Source organism: Zeus faber (genome assembly GCF_960531495.2).
Source record: "Zeus faber genome assembly, chromosome: 7".
NCBI classification, from domain to species: Eukaryota; Metazoa; Chordata; class Actinopteri; order Zeiformes; family Zeidae; genus Zeus; species Zeus faber.
This window is the reverse complement of record NC_137203.1, coordinates 6,588,028-6,607,366: the sequence shown is the minus strand read 5'-3', so window position 1 is coordinate 6,607,366 and position 19,339 is coordinate 6,588,028. Positions and strand designations below refer to the sequence as shown.

The window sequence follows — 19,339 nt, the reverse complement described above, 5'->3', positions numbered from 1 at the left end:
GACGTGGCTCTGGGGCCCGTTTTTCCCGTTGAAAATCAAACCCGTTCCCAAGTTGAACCAACTGCGAATCGGTGCTAGCACCAGCCCGGAGCCAGCGCTAGTTTGTGAAGAGGATTCAGACTTGTCGATTTCATGCAGCGCGCACGCATGAAGCCGCTCATCGAGTGCTCTAATTATTCTGAATGTGTCAGAACAACCAGCAAGGAGACTGAACACTTATTTTTGTTAAAAATGTGTTTCCAATCAAAAGCACTATAGCGTTTCATTCACTGGTCCATCCATACAGGTTTTAAGGTTCATTTGACGAGGCGTAACTCCCGATTTGTTATTATTCAAATATTTGTATTTTTTATTTTATTTTATTTTTTTTGTTTTTTTCCGGCGACCCACCGACCAATGATAAACTTGGTCGATAAGACAGTTCTTGTTGACTAACGTTTGTTTGACTATTTGGGGGCAGCCCTAAAAATATATGTACACATCTAAAAACAAGTTGACTGGGAGTAGCGCTTGTACAGCTGACTATGTTAACTAGTGAGCCAAATATGGGCAGGTGACAGGTACGCTGAAGTAGATCACAGTATGATTAGTAAGTAGCATACAGTAAAAAGAAAACCAAAGCCTTAGATAAAATATTTCGGACTAAATAAAGCTTCAGTTAATTTATGACCTGTAATGTTGGCTACTGTATATGGCGATATACAATTATGCTGTTACTTTTTTTTTTTTACCCTCTGCCGTCAGTTTGCTTGGCATACACCGATTATTTGTATGCCATTGCATCTAGGACAGAGTTAAAATGCATGCAATAACTCTGTCCTGTGGACAACCTGTGGGATCACAAGAGCACAGCTTTTTTATGTTCCATAAGAACGCCAGCAATCCTTGTCTTTCTCTCTTTTTCCGTCTCTTTTGCTGTTACTTTTGTCTTACTGTCTGTCATTCTTCCGTCGTAGTCAGGTATTCTTTTTTTAATCCTGTTGTCAGTTATCCTGTTAACCGGTGTCCAAAGTGATTCAAGGTCATGTTATAATATTGCCTGTAATACAGCATTATGTCTTTGTTCCTATCAGAATGGAGTTTGCCATCAACAAGCTTCAGAAGTCTGGAAACAAGCGGGGATTGTACATTTTGCGATGCAGCCCTAAGGACTTCAACAAGTATTATCTCACCTTTCCTGTTGTGGTATGTGATGTATTGATAGAATAAAGAGAGAATGAAGTATATGAAAGGAAGCCATCACCTAAAATGAAAGAGGAGGAAAAAAAAACAGATTGACAACGGATACAACCAATCTCAATTTGTGATCCGTTGATCTGTCTTAACGTTTGCGTATTTAACTCAGTAAACGTTCATAGTTAATTGTTTTTCATTTGTACTACCACTGAGCTGGTGTCATATGCAGCGTGTCTGGTTGAAATTTAATTTGTGTTGACAATAATTAATGCAAGTTATATCAATTTACACAATATTTGCGAGCTTGAATATTTAGCAAAACCACTGCAGCCATTGTACAGTACTGATTTTACTTGGTGCATACGGCGTGTTGGATTGAACGCCCAAGCAAAAGCACAGTTTTTTCTTTTTTCGTCACTTTGAGCCAATGGTTATTTATGTTTTGAAGATAAAAAAAGAGTCAGTGCTGAAAATGTACAGTTGTTTCTGTGATATGCAGAATGTGTTATAGGAAGTATGACCATTTCTTCACTGGTATTAAAAAAGAAAAGTCCATGTTCCAAGGTTGCAAATTGCAACACAATTTTGAGAAAAGCAAAGTCAAGCATTTTTTGTCACACCAATCACAAAAATACTACAAAATCCCGAAGGGAGAAAAAGTTTTAACAAAATCAGCTTTAAATTATTAACTTAATAATTTCACTTAAATTAAAATTCAAGTCTGTCTGTCTGGCAGGTGTACGACACCGTAGAATACAAGCACTGTCAGATCACCAGGTCGGACCACGGGGAGTTCAATCTCAGTGGAACCAAGAGGAACTTCAGCAGCCTGCAGGAGCTGCTGGCCTGCTACCAGAAGGAGACGGTGCGCTCCGACGGCGTCATCTTCCAGTTCAGCAAGTGTTGCCCGCCCAAATCCAAAGGTAGGCACTTAACAGGGCTGAGCCAAGGCCTTAAGAGAATAATGCTGAGCAATTTATTTGGTTCCCTTTTTGCAAATATTGCCGAGAGCGAGTCGTCTTGTAGTCAGAGGGTTGCTGTTCGATCCGTGACTGCTCCCGGTGGCCTGTTGAAGTGTTGTTGCGCAAGATACTGGTATACTGGTGTCCCTAACTGCTAACGATGAGCAGTTTTGTGGGAAAGGGAACTATATGAAATATAGTCCATTCATGATCTTAAAAAGATATAGTCCTGGCCAACATTTTAAGTCTTAAAATGTCTTAAATTCAGTTTTACAAATATTAGACCTTAGCAGTTATTAAATAGTGTTAAATATGAATTTCTGAGGTCTTATGTTCAGCATAAACATTTTGTCTTATCTGATCCATATTTTGGTTTTGTTGAAATTGTTCTTCGGTGTCAGTCAACATTTCCAAAGTATGAAAGCCCGAATATAATATTTACCTTCATACCAAATATATACAGTGGCTTCAGAAAGTATTTAGACCCCTCTGCTTTTTGCAGACATTGTGTTGTAGATAATTTTAAATAGTAGATAGTAATTTTAAATGGATCACATGGCCATTTTTGCCCCATCAATTTACACTCAATAGCCACTAATGACAAAGGGAAAAAATGTTTTTAGAAAGTTTTGAAAATGTATAAAATAAATAAACAAGTATTAGATCAAAGACTGAAATCTGTCATTTACATATTTGTATTCAGACCCTTAATTCACTACTTTGTAGAAGCCTCTGTGGTAGCAATTACAGCTTAGAGTGTTCTTGATGGGTTAGTCTCTTAAAGCTTTGCACACCAGGGTTTGTGAAGTTTATCCCTTTCGTTATGGCAGATCCTCTCAAGCTCCGTCAGATGGGGTGGGGAGCGTCTGTGAACTGCCATCTTCAGGTCTCTCCAAAGATTGTCTACAGGGTTTAAGTCTGGGCTTTGGCTGGGCCAGTCAAGGACAGTCATAGACTTGTCCCGAAAGCCACTCCCATCCTTGTCCGGGCTGTATTCTTCGGGTCATTGTCATGCTGAAATGTGAACCATCACTTCAGTCCGAGGTTGCGTACGCTCTAAGGCAGGTTTTCTTCAAGGACTTCTCTGTATTTGGCTGCAATTATCCTTCCCTCAGTTCTGACCAGTCTCCCTGTCCCTGCTGGTGAGAAGCACCCCCATACCATGATGTTGCCACCACCATGCTCCAATGTAAGGATCGTATTAGCCAGGTGATGAGCAGTGCCTGTTGTTCGCCAGACAAAGTGCTTGGAGTGCTGCCCAAAGAATTACATTTTTGTCTCATAAGACCAGAGAGTCTTTTTCCTCTTCTCCCTTTTATTCAAGAGTGGCTTCCGTCTAGCCACTCTAACATAAAGGTGCTGCGGAGCTGGTTGTCCTTTCGGCAGGTACTCCCATCTCTGCAGAGGACTTCCAAAGCTCACTAAGAGTGCCCATTTAGTTCTTGGCCAACTCCCTGACCAAGGCTCTTCTTGCCTGGTTACTCAGTTTGGCCGGGCAGCCGACTCTAGGAAGAGTTGGCCATCACCACAATTTTATCGTGGAGGTCTACAGAGAGTTCCTTAAGCTCCATGGCTTACTGTGTATATACACAGGTGTGTGCCTTTCTAAAGTGTATTCAATGTCCAATCAATTCAATTTGCCACGGGTGGACACCAATCAAGTTCTAGACACAGCTTAAGGATAATTAAAGTAAACAGGATGCACCGACCACACTTTGGAGTGCCACAGCAAAGAGCCAGAATACTTATGTAAATGACATTTCAGTTTTTTATTTTTTATACATTTGCAAAAAATTCTAAAAACATGTTTTCACCTTGTCATTATGGGTTATTGGGTGTAGATTGATGGGCAAAAAATTGCAGTTTTATCCATTTAAAATTACATATACAGCACAAAGTGTGCAAAATTTGAAGGGGTCTGAATACTTCCTCAAGCCACCGTACTACTTGTGTGGAATACTTGAGAAAGATGTGACCAAAAATTCTTACAAGCATTACATTTATTGAAAAAGATGGACATACAGGGTGGACATACATGAAATGGTCTCACTGTCATTCTAATCCAAGATGTGGAAATGGTGTCCATTCATGTATACCTGTAATAATCACTGGCTGTTTTCTTTGTTTTGTTTTTTCTTCTTCCTCTGACAGAGAAGTCGTGTCTCCTGGTATGCAGGAGCAACAAAGGTTTAGATGTGCCACCCTCGCCATCACTACAGCATCACAACATCAGCCAGATGGTGTTCCATAAGATCAAGAAAGAGGATCTGGAGTTTGTAAGCCCTGGAGTTTTTCTTCTACTCATAGTTCCCTTTGCTCAGAGACTGGAGAACATTTAGTTTCCTCCGGAGCCGTTCTCAGCAAACCACTGCCAACTGTCCGTCCTCCTTTCAGATGGAGAGCCTCGGCCAGGGGACGTTCACCAAGATCTTCAAGGGGGTTCGAAAAGAGCTGGGAGACTACGGGCTCATGCACCAAACAGATGTCGTCATGAAAGTCCTCGACCACACCCACAGAAATTACTCTGAGGTCTGTAGCTTGCACATGGATCAGACACAGTTGCTGTAAAGATTTGCAGTTTAGTGATGTTACAAAACGGCACTTAGCAACTTTTTTTAAGACATCGCACCTTACCAATTTAAATTAAAAAGTGTATAAACAACAGACTCCATCCACAACCAATGGTTTTAGGCCCTAAAAATAGAATTAAACAAGTGTGTCACGTGATAAAGACCCATAAGTATGGGGATGGTAGCTCAGGCGGTAGAGCTGGTGGTCTAGTAATCTAAAGGTTGCTGGTTCGATCCCAGGCTCCTCCTGCTAGCATGCTGTAGTGTCCTTGAGCAAGACACTTAACCCCTAATTGCTCCTGATGGCTGCGTCCGTCGGTGTTTGAACAATTGTAAGTCGCTTTGGATAAAAGCGTCTGCTAAATGACTAAATGTAAATGTAAATGATAAGTAATATGTATCATTTAGTTGGCGCCACAAATTTTATGATAAAAAAAATTGAAAGTTAAAAGTTAATTTAATCAGTCCGTACTCTCCATTCAGAAAGTCTCAAACAGGATATCAGAGAAATACACAACTGCTTTTTAAAATTTATTATAAAGGGGTTCAATAATCTGGTAAAAGGTCTACGTAATAAGAAGGCGTTTTCCGGACAAAACAATTCTGGGGACTCCCTGGTGGGAACTAGGAACTGGGGTCCCCCGAGAACTAGAGATCTACCTTCAAGGGCTTTTTTTCTGCTTGCATTCACACCACCAATAGGAACTCTTAAGTGACGTGAGCCAATGGGATTTCGTTCGGTGTTGTATTTACTCTGTAACTTTCACTTATTTCACCTTATGAGTCCACCAAAATCTGCCTCTGAACAAATTTGAGGCGAGAAATAAGCAATCCAGTCGATGAATCTTCACTCATATTAGATCTAGAGGCCCAATTTAAAAGTTACCTCCGACCTTCATAAGGCAAGGGCACACATCGGGACACTGCACGCAGATTTTTTGTTTCATTAAATTAACGTTGGAAAATCAAATAAATAGATCTACAATAAAAATACTATTTTCATTGTTTAATATTTTTATTGTTTTTTTTGTTTGTTTGTTTTTTTATTACCGCCGACTGTATGTGGGCTGGTCCCCGCCCAGAGCGATGCGACTTGAACAGGGCAGACTGTCCTCAGTCTGAGGGACCAGCGAGGGACCGCGTACTTGGGTCGGGACCGATCCCCGTGCACTTACGTCACTGAAGTTTCCTCTTGTGCCAGTTAGTCCTTGCCCTGGAGAAGTCCCTCCAAACAGTGTTGCAAGAACTACGATCGTTCCTAGTTCCTGCAGTGCAGACACAAAAAAGTGGGACTGTTCCTCCAAAAGTTCTTAGAACCATGAAAAAGTTCCTGCAGTGCAAAAACGCCTAATGTGAGTTAATACAAGTTAAACAATTATAGATAGATAGATAGAAGATATTCTGGTGGAAATGCAGTATGACTATAGATTGAATTGCAGGACACATCTAACTCTTTAACTCTCTAAGCTAAATAATAAAACAAAGATCACAGTGCCCAACCATCAGCTGCCATGAGCTTGAGCTTCCCGAAATCCCGGGCTTACTGGTTTCGCTGGTTTCCTGGGACAACAAAGGATCGGTTCCAGATGGTTGGAGTCTCGTCCTTGATAGTACCGCGTATAACACCGCGGATCCCCATGTATTATTCGGCCCGAAACACCGAAATGCGGCAATGGGGCTTGGCAGGGATCTCCGGGGCTCGGCTACATTGTAGGTTGGAGTCGGCAGATTCGAAGCATCGGTTGCACTCATTGGAACCAAGGAGTTGGTGGCTCGTCCAATAATAACCTGATGACAATCGTCGCACAACGGCAGAAAAATATTTTAATAAACCTAGGGTTTTATCAGCAAGGCTCTACAGGGGGGGCGGTGTTTAAACGGAAGGTTTGAAAATACATAAGAGTGTCTCTGAGAATCTTGACGACCTGGCAGAGTCGTGGCACGGGAAATGTGGTTTCAGAAAAAAGGGACAAAGAGAAAAAGGTTTCGTGGAAACGCATTAAAGAAAGTAAAGGTGAGTGGGGATGTCGGCGCAAGGGAGCTGGAGACGATTGCGTCTCACTTGTTTCTCATACTCTCCTACTACTAATTAGAATTTTGCAATCCATCTCATTCAATCATTTGGGATATTAAAATTGTGTTTGCCAAATAAATCTCGGCTTGGAATAAAAAAAGAGAACCACACACGGAAATACATCCCGAACCAAGCAAGATAAAGTCAATATCATGTGGTAATTTACTTTATCTTGCTTGTTTCGGGATTTATTTAGTGCTTAAGTGCCAACAGCATTCATTTCATATTGGCGCAATTGGTCAGACAGCAGAGGAGTTTGATAACGTGTGGGTTACTCTTACTGGAGTGAAACAGATATGTGGGTGTAACATTCAGGGTGCTCCTAAACAAAAATGGGTGACACATGATATAATCAGGGGTTTGGGGCATTAAACACAAGACTCCACAGGTTAGTCACTTCCTGTCTGTGGACGCCTGGGGGAGTCCAAGCTCAACACAAGGAACAACAACTTAATCACATTTAATGATCACATTTCTAATTTGGACATTTCTCATCCCCTAAAGTTGAGAATAGTATCGTTCTTCACAAAACCACCCAAGGAACAGCATGGTGATTACACATTGATTAAGACATTAGTTCAGGCCAATCTTGCTCTTTGGGAAACACAGAGCTGCAGAATGCAAATGTCCTTGTAAAATAATCTGCAGTCAACGAGCAGGGCCCTTTGGCAGGTTCCCTACTAGCCCCAGTGGGTGTCTGGGAGTGGTGAGTGGGGACAAAGGAGGATTTGAATATGTCTGTTGTTACCCCCTCTCGCCGCCATCTGGTAATTGTCTTTAATCTCTTTTGACGGTTGTCTTAGGCTATGTTCACACGGCAAGCCTTCGTGCTCAATTCTGATTTATTGATCAGAGCAGATTTTTTTTTATTTAAATTTTCTTGTGTTTGGCTGTTCACATTTTTTTTTTTTTTTTTGAATGGGGCCAATATCAGTTTCCAGTGTGAACAGGTCGCTGTCCTGACCTGACCCACATGCACAGACCAATGTCCTATTTAGAAACCACATGAAAGTGGCCCAATTCCGAATTGTAAATATCAGATTCCATGTGATTTGTGCTGTTTGCACTATCATAAAAAAATAAAACTGATCTGAGTCACATTGGGCCACTTGGGCCTGCAGTCTGAACGTAGCCTTAGTGTTCCCGTTGGCGTCACGGCCCTCAAATGAAAGGAAACGCGCACCCTTTGATCCCGGCGGCCGTTACAAGTGATTGAATTTGACTGAATCTGATTTTAAAAACCATAGGATTGACTGTTTGGATTGCACTACAAGCCCCAGAATTCCATTCTAAACTAACCTTTTTTCAACATCCCAGTTTACCCTCATCTTTCCTCCAAGTTCACTTTCTTTTCTCCAGATTTTTCCTTCTGGTCTATTTATTACTTTTTATAGTTTCATTTTTTTTATTTAAGTCATTAATTAATTTTAAAAATGAGGTGCCAATATTTTCATATTCATCATTCAATCATTTTATTTTAGGAAATTTTGCCATGCTTGTCCTCCTCCGTTTACTTCAGGCATCAATTCTCCCTTTTCAAAGCAGCATAGAAGAAGAAATCAAGTTGCAGTTATTGATCCCTGTTCTCTGCATTCTTGTATAAATTTGGGCCGTACAGGTTCGACACCAGCCTTAGACATACAGGAGTTGTTCAATTCTGGGTCATCTGAATACTCCTTACTTGAATCTTAAATGGGATAACCAGTGGTTTTTCGTTTCTTTTTTTTTTATTCAACGTCAAAACCGTGGCTCTGTGTGCACAATCATCTAATTTTCCTATTTTGTTTCATAACTGTGGCTGATTGTGTAACAGCCGAGTCGCAGTCCCTGTTCTGTGGAGCTGCAGCTCCATTAATGGAGCGTAATACATCTACTGGACAATTTAAACCATAAGTGTAGTATTGTCTCCCCATCTGAATTAAAAAAAGTGTGTTTAAAAATTACAGAGAGGGTCCGTCACTTCTCTGGATATTGCAGAGAACATGTACACATGACTTGTTCCATTAAATTGTGTAAATGGGAATCAGTTGAGGTTGAAGTTTCTTGTGATCCGCAGACAGTCCAGCCGTTCTTAGCATAATAATATGTAGTAATGCATTTGGTGTCAAAGAAGCAATATATAAATTAAGGCTTGGGGTGGGGGTTGGTTTATTAAATGTAAAGCAGGACAGAGGAACTGTGATGTTTGTAAAAACTGACTCGATATCCTTCATTCAGATCAAACACCATCCCTCTTTCTTGTGTACTCTTTGTTTGGATGATTAATTTGCCTCGGATATTGGATATCATGGCACAGAAAAGAATGTCATCTAGCAAAGTCATCCAGTTCAATAATGACATGTTTTTCTTCTATAATCATGAGAAGTGGAGTGATGTGCCCCCTCGCTCTTTCAACAGTCTTTCTTTGAAGCCGCCAGCATGATGAGCCAGTTGTCTCACAAGCACCTTGTCCTTAACTATGGAGTGTGTGTCTGCGGGGAAGAGAGTAAGTAGCGTCTCGCTCTTTCTTTTCTCTTTTTCTCGCCATACTTAAGTCTCCTTGGCACTCTATCTCTCTCTCTTTGTCTCTGTCCCTCTATTCCTTTCGGTCTCTCAATTTCAATTCACAAAGCTTTATTGGCAAACACAATGTGATTGCATAATTTGATTCCAGGCATCTGTGTCAAAATTCCTGCCCCCGCATTGTGGATTTTGATTAAGAATTCGTTTGACTGATCGAAGATGTTTATGGTGTAAAAGTATGTGAAGTTAATCGTGTTTTTGCCAGCAAGCCATAATCCAGTGACGTTGATTGTTTAAAGCAACACTGTCATTTTTCTTCCTTAAAATAACAGCTTCAAAATCATAATCATCATCATTGTAATATGAAGAATGGCACCTCTTTCACTCCCCCCCCTCGAACGCCTGTTCTTGCACTATGTACGTTTTGTGTTTGGGTACGAAATCAAGGGATAAGTGCGTTGTGCTTTACACCACTACGTAATTTCTTTGATGTTTGGCATGGATTTTGTGGTAATTACCGTTTTTTTTTGCCTGGAAAAATGTATTTAAAAAAATGAAACAAAAAGAAAAGACGATAAATTATAAACTTGGCGGTCAAAATGTCCGGTAATAAAGCTCATACGATGAGTGCTCATACAATAGCGCCAGGGCCGCCGGCACACGTTGGCCCCGCTTTCATTGTGCCACAGGGTTTGTCTCACCCTCTGACTCGTGCCAGGCCGAGCACATCTGGTACCTGCACCGGTAGCAGGGGGCCGATCCCTGGGCCCTGTCTCCCTATGGTTGAGACTCCGGTGGGGAGCCGTGGACTGTTCGCTGAAGCGTCGAGTGTCTGCTATAACCTAGGTGGACATTATATTTGCGTTTCAAACTTAGGCTGTTATTGAAATGTCACGGATAAGGTTCAAATTTGTCCGGTAAAATATATTTTTTTCGACAGTGGTGTAAAAGTGCAATTGCACTCAGAAACGGTAGGGGCCCCAAATCCCAAAACTTACATCGTGCTGCTTTAAGGCCAAGTGATCCGAAATGTATTTTGAAGCGTCTGAATAGTTAATGAAGTTAATAGTTCTTTGGACTGGAAGGTACACGGCAGTGTTTTTAACCTAAATCTTGTTTTTAGATCATTGCGAGACACCCGAGTGATTGGCATCAGAACATTTTTTATTTATCCACTATTAAGGGATTAGCTTCAGCCGACTGCTGCTCACCGAGCTGCTACATAGTACAATGAGGTAGGTGTGGTCGCGATTGTCCCAAAATAAGGTTTGGGTTTAATAAATAAATAAGAAAATGCCGGAGTTTGCTCTTAATAGTCAAACTCACTTTATAGCAGTTAAGGTCTCAAAGGGCTTTACAAACCACATCTCAGTAACAGTTTGACAGCACCCTAAAACCCCAAACCCCCGAGAGGAAAAAGGAGCAAAACGTGTGTTTATTCATTTATTTTAAGGTTTGCAAAGAGCTGCATGGAATTAGCCACAACAACAGCAACTCGATTAAGAAAACTACTAGTTGTCTATAGGAATGTAGTAATGATTAGTCGTGGAGTCGGTGTAAAAAATTAAATTGGGCAAAACAAGCGCCGCTCTAATTATATCAATGCCAGTTACGATTCTTAAAGCTGATTTGATGGATGCTCCGTGTTGCCCAAACTTTTTGCACGGAGCCCCCAGGCAACCGGGAGCGGCTATCGCTGTTCATGTTGATCTTTAAAGGACATTTGTTGTAACACTCCTTCGATATTGACAAAGGAGTCGTTTGACTTGAGGTTTGAGCACCGAGCCCGAGCCTCACAGGCTCCACGTTTTAACATCACTTGTTCCTTGTGATTTCTTCCAGACATCATGGTGCAGGAGTATGTGAAGTACGGTTCGCTTGACACCTACCTGAAAAAGAACAAGAACACGGTGAACATCCTGTGGAAGCTGGAGGTGGCAAAGCAGCTCGCCTGGGCCATGCACTTCCTGGTAAAGCCCCCTGCATTCAGTTTGAAAAAGCTAACCCTAACCCAAACCATATTGTATAAAAACCGTTGAATGCCAAGTTAACACCAAAATACAAACCCAAATGACAAGGTTGTGGATATACAGCTCATCTCCATTGCCCAGAACCGTGTCATGAAGGGCCGCGCACGGCTTAGTCCAATACGGCCCTGTTGGTTCCGGATCTGTTTCCGTTGTAAAAGGCGGCCTCTCTGTGTCTGACTGCAGGAAGAGAAAAACCTTGCCCACGGAAACGTCTGCGCCAAGAACGTCCTGCTCATCCGGGAGGCGGGAAGCCCCCCCTTCATCAAACTGGGAGACCCCGGAATCAGCATCACCGTCCTGCCCAAAGACGGTGAGAACCTGCGGCGGATCCATGTTGGTGCTATGGCCCTTTTCCTCCAGCAGGGGGAGACGGTCGACCCTGAGACGATGCCGTGGAAGTCAACTCAAAACTTCAGTTGTTTGTCCAGTTTTATAGTGGTCATTTTGAGAAATATAAATCAGAAGGTTTTGGAGTTGGAGGTCACAGATAAACTTTTTAACGATCAATTGTACTGAATTTCAAACACATTCGGAGGCATCGAGAGTCACACAGGTCTGCATGGCAGCAGTTTTTAAGTATGGTTCTGTACCGTAGTAGAAGCCAGAATGTGGGAGTAGGAGAGAGAGCTACTTAAACTCCACTTCAATCACCGAATCTGAAAATGGCACAAAAAACACTGCAGCCACCCTTTCAGTCATTTTTTAAAATTTTTTATTCTTTTATTATTCGTTCCAGTCCTAATTGAGCGGATACCTTGGGTGCCCCCGGAGTGCATTGAGGACCCTGGCAATCTGAGCCTGGCGGGGGACAAGTGGAGCTTCGGTACCACACTGTGGGAGATCTGCAGCGGCGGCGAGAAACCCCTGGCAGCTCTGGACAACGCTCAGGTGACCGGAGGGGGGAGACGTGCATTGGTTTGGCGCTGTACCTTAAAAAAACAGCCGGACTAGTTTCAAACCTGAATCTGATTTGATCCTATTTTATGAATTGCACGTTAGACCATTTGGACCCTTGTTGTGTGGCATTGCCCCGCCGCAGCTTCGCGCCAACTCTCTTCGGTTGTGTGTCACAGAAAACTTTGTTCTACGACGACCGCCACCAGCTTCCCACCCCCAAGTGGACGGAGCTGGCCAACCTGATCTCCAGCTGCATGGACTACGAGCCCACGTTCAGGCCCACGTTCCGTGCAATCGTCAGGGATCTGCATGGTCTGTTCACCCCTGGTGAGTGCACCGTGCCTCTTATCCACCCAGCCAGCTAGCTAGCTAAACAGCCAGCCAGCCTCCCGCCAGCCAGCCAGATAATCAGCCAGTCAAACGGACAAATAGCCACTAGCTTGACCAGTGGTTCCAAGTGGTGCCTACTGCATAAGAAAATATTAGTCTCATGTTGACCTCCTCAAAATAAATGATGCGTAAAACAACTCAGAATGTAATTTTCCTCTCCACCCTCATTGTTCTCCTTTGGTCCCTGTTTTGAGCCACAATAGAAGGACAGTGCCCCATTTGGGTTTTTACACTAGTAGTCTTCTAACCAGCCTGTCTGTCTGCAGTTTACTGACTGTGGAAAGTAAAATGTATCTGGAGCTTTGTGTGCGATGTCCACTGATCGGCATGAACGCCTCAGATATTATATATTATCGGATATAATATGACATAGTTCGATTTTATTTGAATAAATATTTGCAATTCCAGTAGTTTGTGTGTGTTTGTGTGTGTATATATATATATATATATATATATATATATATATATATATATATATAAAATTGTATAATGAATTATTTTAATTAAAATGTAATAGTATTAGTAATTACTAGTAACAGGCGAAGAGCCAGCTGATGAAGGGTTGTGCAGCCGTCAGCCCACCAGAGCTGCTGCCAGAGAGGATCTAGGTCGTGCTGGACCTGAATCTCAAATATCTCTTGTGAAATGTCACAGCATGCCCCATCCTCCAGCATCCCCACCTCCCCTGGGGTCCCTTCCATTTGTCACAGTGTCTGTTTGTCTCTTCGGGTCCCGAATCAGTTCATGTTTTTAAGACAGAGGTGGAGAAGAAACGCATACGCTTTAAAGCTGCAGAACACCTCACTGGTATTTTCTACAACTTTTAGCCCGATAACTTCAAAGATGACCTCACGCAGCCTTTCCTCGACCGACTGCGAACCTTGGATGGCAACAGGCAAACTGTTTGAGCGGTCCCTCTTTGACTTTCACTCCCTCTGTCATTAACACTGGCTAGTAGCCTCGTGTGGGGGAGAATCTTCTTTGTTCCTCACCGGTCGACTTGGTGTTTGTAACTTGGCTGATTACTCAACGTGTCCCCATCTCCCGTTGGGAGAAAAACCGAGGGCTCCTTCAGAGGCAACACACCGTCTTGTCCTTGGTGTCCACAGACTATGAGTTGATCATGGAGAACGACATCCTGCCAAACAGAACGCCCGGCCCTGGGGGGGTGACCGGGGGCTTCGAGAGCCAAGAGCCCGCCCAGTTCGAAGAGCGACACCTCATCTTCCTGCAGCTGCTCGGCAAGGTAACGCGTACGTTGTCTTCGGTGTAAAGTGCCCCTAATGTACCCTCCATCAAAAGGAGGCCAGTCAGAAAGGGCTGACAAAGAGCTGGCATCCCTAACACGTTGTTCACTCTTTCTTGTTTAATATTTAATAAATAAAATTTTTAAATACATTTCAGCACCACTCCTTGGATGCTTGGTTTTTAAATCACATTTGTTCTGCACTCGCCTACACACAGATTCTGTGTATTTACAGACACAGTGGTGCAGTGGACTCGTTATATCTTTCATTTTCGGTACAGATGTTTATCTTTGCTATGAAAAGACTGTCGGTTGCACACAATTAGTTTTTTTCAGTTCTTTCCAATGACCCCGTTAGTAAACCCATTTTACGCTGCACCCTCCCCACATTGTTTTTCGTGGTCTTTCCCGCCAGGGGAACTTTGGCAGTGTGGAGATGTGCCGGTACGACCCGCTGCAGGACAACACGGGGGAGGTGGTGGCGGTGAAGAAGCTGCAGCACAGCACCGCCGAGCACATCCGCGACTTTGAGCGGGAAATTGAGATCCTCAAGTCCCTGCAGCACGAGAACATCGTCAAGTACAAAGGCGTGTGCTACAGCGCAGGTACGGCGTGACGGCGGAAAGCCATTCATTAGGAAGCACGAAACGCGTCGTGGCCGTTTCCGTTTCCTTCACCTCCCGCGCGTTCCCCCCTCAGGCCGTCGGAATCTGCGTCTCATCATGGAGTACCTGCCGTTCGGAAGCCTGCGAGATTACCTGATCAAGAACAAGGAGAGGATCGACCACCACAAGCTGGTGCACTACGCCTCGCAGATCTGCAAGGTACGGGACCAGCGCAGATTGTTTGAAGGGAACGGATCTACAGTATATAGCTCCATTGAAAGCTTAGGATCAGGTTCCTCTCCTTTTCGCAATATTCTTTGTTGTACGCTTTGTTTAGCTAGACTAGAGCTGAGGTTACATGCTTGATGTGCGCTTCAAGGATGTACAGGCTGACGGCTGCAGATGAAACATGCTCAAATGATTTATTAAGCTGGAACAAACTGTTTCCCAGTTCAGCTTTACTCTTCAGTGTTTTTCCAAACATCTTTTAGCAAAAACATGACGTGACCCAATTAATAATTGGCCTCATCTATATGTGAATGCACATTTCTGAAACAAAATGTCCACTACTATTTCTGGTATTGAAGCTTGAATAGGTAAACAAACCATTTCAGAGACATGAAAATAAAAAAATCTAGATAAATCTTTGAGATCTAGTTTTAAGACGATGCAAGACCTCACATGGTCATTTGAGAAAAAAAAAAAAAAAAAGCTTAATTGCAGTTATGAAGCTGTTATTTTAAGGTTAAAAAAGTTACTTACTGTTGCTTTAAAGCGCACCACACAATACAAACGAATGACGATACAATACAAACGAAATTCTAAACTCGACTAGAATTTGAATATAAAAAAATCACTATTCAAATGCTGAAGTTGACGTTTGATTGTGTATTTTTTTTTAATATATATATATATAAATAAATAATTGATTATAAATGTTTTGGCGAACAGAACAATAGCAAATCAATTCACATGCGATGAGCAATAAAGTTCAATATAAGTTCATCCAGTTTGTTGCACAGCGAACACACATTAGAGAGAAATATTCCCGGTAACGGTGCCAAGTCGGCGTCGGCGGCCCCTCCCTCTCCTCCTGCGTTTCACTGTGTGTTCAGGGGAGAGTGCTGAGCCTCTGACCTGAATGTCCAGTAATTCCACAGATGTGGCGTTGAAAGCGGGAAGTGAACCCAACCATCACTGACGCAATGTCGTCTGGTGCAGAGGTTCCCAACCACCGGCATTTGCCACCGGGCCGTGAGAACGAGGGAGGGATATGTTTCAGGGGTAATCTGCGATCTGCGAGACGTAGTAAACTGAGTAATTTAAATACATCTGGAGTTTTTATTTGCTTGGTTTGGAGAAAACGCACGAAATTTGCGCACTCAAAATTTGAATACATTTGAATATTAAAAATAATAAAGCACACAGATTTGAGTGTGAATATAGAAGAATATATGCAGCCCTAGTATGTGTATTACACTATTTGAGGCTCATACTATGATAGTGGCATTCAGCCGAAACAAGGGGATACTTGAATTGCAATAACGCAATAACGCCACTGTGCTGCAGGGAATGGAGTACCTGTCCCTCAAGAGGTACATCCACAGGGACCTGGCCACCAGGAACATCCTGGTGGAGAGCGAGCAGAGGGTGAAGATCGGCGACTTCGGCCTCACCAAGGTTCTACCTCAGGATAAAGAGTACTACATGGTGCGGGAGCCGGGAGAGAGCCCCATCTTCTGGTGAGAGCCTCCCGAAAAAAGGCCCAAACCACCCGGCGTGCAGCAGAACAGCCCGATTGTCTATGGCTTTTTGGTGGTGTGCTGAGGGGTCTCGCTACAGGAAGGATCCTAAGTGCTTGTCTTATCTTAAGTTTCAACCATCTGAAAAGCCAGTACGTCAATCAAGTCTACGTTGGCTTTCTCCATGCCGTAGTCTGGAGGCCATTTTGACAGAAGTATTGAAGCATTATTTTAGTATTTCGTTATTTTTGACTTAAAGTCTTGTTTGGTGCTATCCCAAAATAGGATTCCTAATTGAGGATTAGGAACATAATTTAAATCTGAATGTAATTTTGCTCATGGCATGTAGTGCAGTATATATATATACACAGGATATATACATATACTTACTATATTGCGTCTTGTAAATATTCAACAGGCTTTTCAGTGACTGAATTGGTCTGTTTTTTTTTATTCTGTCAAACCCACGTTGAACGGGTCTTAAAGTCTGTCTTTGAACTGTGTGCGTGTGCGTGCGTGTGCGTGCGTGTGCGCGTGCAGGTATTCTCCGGAGTCGCTCACTGAGAACAAGTTCTCCGTGGCCTCGGACATCTGGAGCTTCGGAGTCGTGCTGTACGAGCTGTTCACACACAGCGACAAGAACTGCAGCCCCCCTGCCGTGAGCCTTCTCTTTGTTCCGTTTCTCCAAGATAGCTTTGTTTATTTGGAACGGCCTCTTTGTTTATCCACGACAAGCTTTGTAGCGTGAGGTGTTTTACTTGGCCCATTGCCAAATTGAAAATCTAGGTCTATTTAAAAAAAAAAAAAAAAAAAAGGAATTTGGACATTTATTATAATTTATTATCTCATAATAATCACAATAAATAAGGTGTGTGTGTGCACGCAGTATATAATCGTCTTGAGTGTGGCTCAGCGTCTGCTGGAGCTTTAAGCTTTCTGAAAACAATACAGTTAAAGTAACGTGAATAGACATTTATAAAAGAGTGAACATTTTATTTAAAATATTTAAACATTAAAATAACCAATTTCATAACAATGTCTCCTCTATTATAATAACGGCTCCCTTGTAGAAGTGTGTCTGTGCTTGGTGTGCAGGGGCGGACTTAGTGGTTTGGAGGCCTCGGGCAATACCTATTTGAGGCCCCTCCTCCACCTCGCTCAGTGACGTAGGTTTCATTCGAACATCGGTGGGGTCACCCGGGGGGTCCGGGGCCCCTCCACCCCGAGAAATTTCGAGCGTCAAACATTTAATTTCCTGCTTTCTGGTGATTTTTTTTAAATGCACCAATTTGAGCCTTTTCTTCATCGATTTACAGGGGAAATATCTTTATTTATGTAGAGGAAACACAAAACTGTTTTTATTGGAGGAGACAAATGCACGCGTTCTCAATGTGGAGGGGGACGCATCACCTGCCTTTTTTATTTTTATTATTTTATTCTCTCCCGGTCACTCAGATGTTCATGGCCATGATAGGGAACGACAAGCAGGGTCAGCTGATCGTCTACCATCTGACGGAGCTCCTGAAATCAGGCAGCCGGCTGCCCCAGCCCCTCGGCTGCCCCACCGAGGTAGGACGCCAGCTCCACCCACGTTCCTCTTTTCAGTGATCCAGCCACAAAAGGACATTTTCGGAGCGTTATGTGCGATGTCATGCAGTTTGTAATCAGTGGCATTAAATTAGATCGTTCTCAAACTGGCTTTACAGGATATGTAAAAGTGTTCTGCAACTGCCAGTTGCCAAAGATGAATATATTACCATTTTTCATGATTATCTTTTTTTTTTTTTTTATTATATTTTGGGGCCATTTGCCTGGAACTACCTGTGCATTGGACTATGTCCTGGAACGCAATGAACCAGAGTTTATGAGTTGATATCAATAGAAATGTTCCCCGGGAAAGCTGGGTTACAACACCAACGCTGTCCGGGGTTACAGTAATAATACTTCAAATGGATGAGACCAGATGACGATGTAGGTGTTGTATCAACATGTGTGACCTATCTCCTGTATATTTAATGGACAGATGGATGGTTCAGATGATGATGATGATAATAACCAAATCCTCTTTGTCTAAACAAAGATGATAGAATGTTGGGTAACTGGAAGAAAAGCGGTTGTATCGCTCTTCTGTGACACCTGCCAAGACAGACTTGTCCTCGCCGTTGTACTTGATCAAGAACGCCCACTTTACTGCCTGTCTGCCGTTCATTTGCCAAAGATAAAGATTCATGTTTACTTTAATAATCATTTCAACGTTTCAAGAATTTAATGCAATGAAACTTAAAACAGGGCAGGAATGTAGATTAAGATGTATATCATTTTAGACCAACATTAAATGAATACTTGAAAAATAAATAAATAAACAAAAGGTCATGTCAATTTGTTTTTTGACCATCATGCGGTGTTGTGTTTCTCCATCCTAAAACCCCACGCCCCGCCCCCTGTCCTGTGCCCCCCAGATGCACGACATCATGCAGGAGTGCTGGGACAGCGACCCCGGCCTGCGTCCGTGCTTCAACGAGCTGACGCTGCGGGTCGACCTGTTCAGGGACACCAAGGACTTCTAGACAAAAAGACCTTTCTGTTAAAAACGTACCTCATGTGCCCTCTGCTCTCGGGCGGTGAGACGCATCCTGAGGTCACTGCTGCCCAGCCACGGGGGGGCGCCAGCCTCGGGCCAGAGAAGAAGCTGCTTTTCAACAGGAGGTTGCTGGTTCACGTCCTGGATCAGCTCTGAAACGACTGCCGAGGTGCCTTGGAGCAAGGCACGCCACCCCCATGTGCTCTAGTGGAGCCGCTTAGTGTGTGTGTGTGTGTGTGTGTGTGTGTGTGTGTGTGTGTGTGTGTGTGTGTGTGTGTGTGTGTGGCTAGCAGGGCTAGCTTTAACCTCGTCCCCTGTCCAAAGAATATCAGCGCTGAATGGTTTCTTATGTGTGTAAATACGTATTTTTTGTGTACAAATACAATTTTATATATATTTTTTTAAAAACAAAAGTATAGTATAGAACTATATTTGATCTGCTGATGGACAGACTGTGTAAATGACGTTCATACAGAGGTGATTTAAAAATCCAGAATATTGTTGTTTTTCTTTTGTTTTCATTGTGAAGCAAGTGGTGTGAGAATTAAAAGAGTTTTTATCAAA

The 19,339-nt window shown here is 42.8% G+C and overlaps 1 protein-coding gene across 2 annotated transcripts in view; it reads left to right on the top strand.

The window, feature by feature from the left end:
• Nucleotides 1–19,339, top strand: part of jak2b (Janus kinase 2b) — a 34,815-nt gene extending 15,476 nt beyond the window's left edge. For both annotated transcript variants that reach the window (XM_080003591.1, XM_080003590.1), the window contains exons 9-24: nucleotides 1,074–1,185; nucleotides 1,913–2,099; nucleotides 4,290–4,414; nucleotides 4,533–4,667; nucleotides 9,180–9,267; nucleotides 11,127–11,254; nucleotides 11,498–11,624; nucleotides 12,051–12,202; nucleotides 12,388–12,538; nucleotides 13,711–13,847; nucleotides 14,263–14,452; nucleotides 14,547–14,671; nucleotides 16,022–16,194; nucleotides 16,735–16,852; nucleotides 17,650–17,763; nucleotides 18,654–19,339. In XM_080003591.1, the coding sequence (XP_079859717.1) occupies nucleotides 1,074–1,185; nucleotides 1,913–2,099; nucleotides 4,290–4,414; nucleotides 4,533–4,667; nucleotides 9,180–9,267; nucleotides 11,127–11,254; nucleotides 11,498–11,624; nucleotides 12,051–12,202; nucleotides 12,388–12,538; nucleotides 13,711–13,847; nucleotides 14,263–14,452; nucleotides 14,547–14,671; nucleotides 16,022–16,194; nucleotides 16,735–16,852; nucleotides 17,650–17,763; nucleotides 18,654–18,761 (2,170 nt within the window). In that variant the 3' untranslated portion in view covers nucleotides 18,762–19,339. The remainder of the gene's footprint in view (nucleotides 1–1,073; nucleotides 1,186–1,912; nucleotides 2,100–4,289; nucleotides 4,415–4,532; nucleotides 4,668–9,179; nucleotides 9,268–11,126; nucleotides 11,255–11,497; nucleotides 11,625–12,050; nucleotides 12,203–12,387; nucleotides 12,539–13,710; nucleotides 13,848–14,262; nucleotides 14,453–14,546; nucleotides 14,672–16,021; nucleotides 16,195–16,734; nucleotides 16,853–17,649; nucleotides 17,764–18,653) is intronic.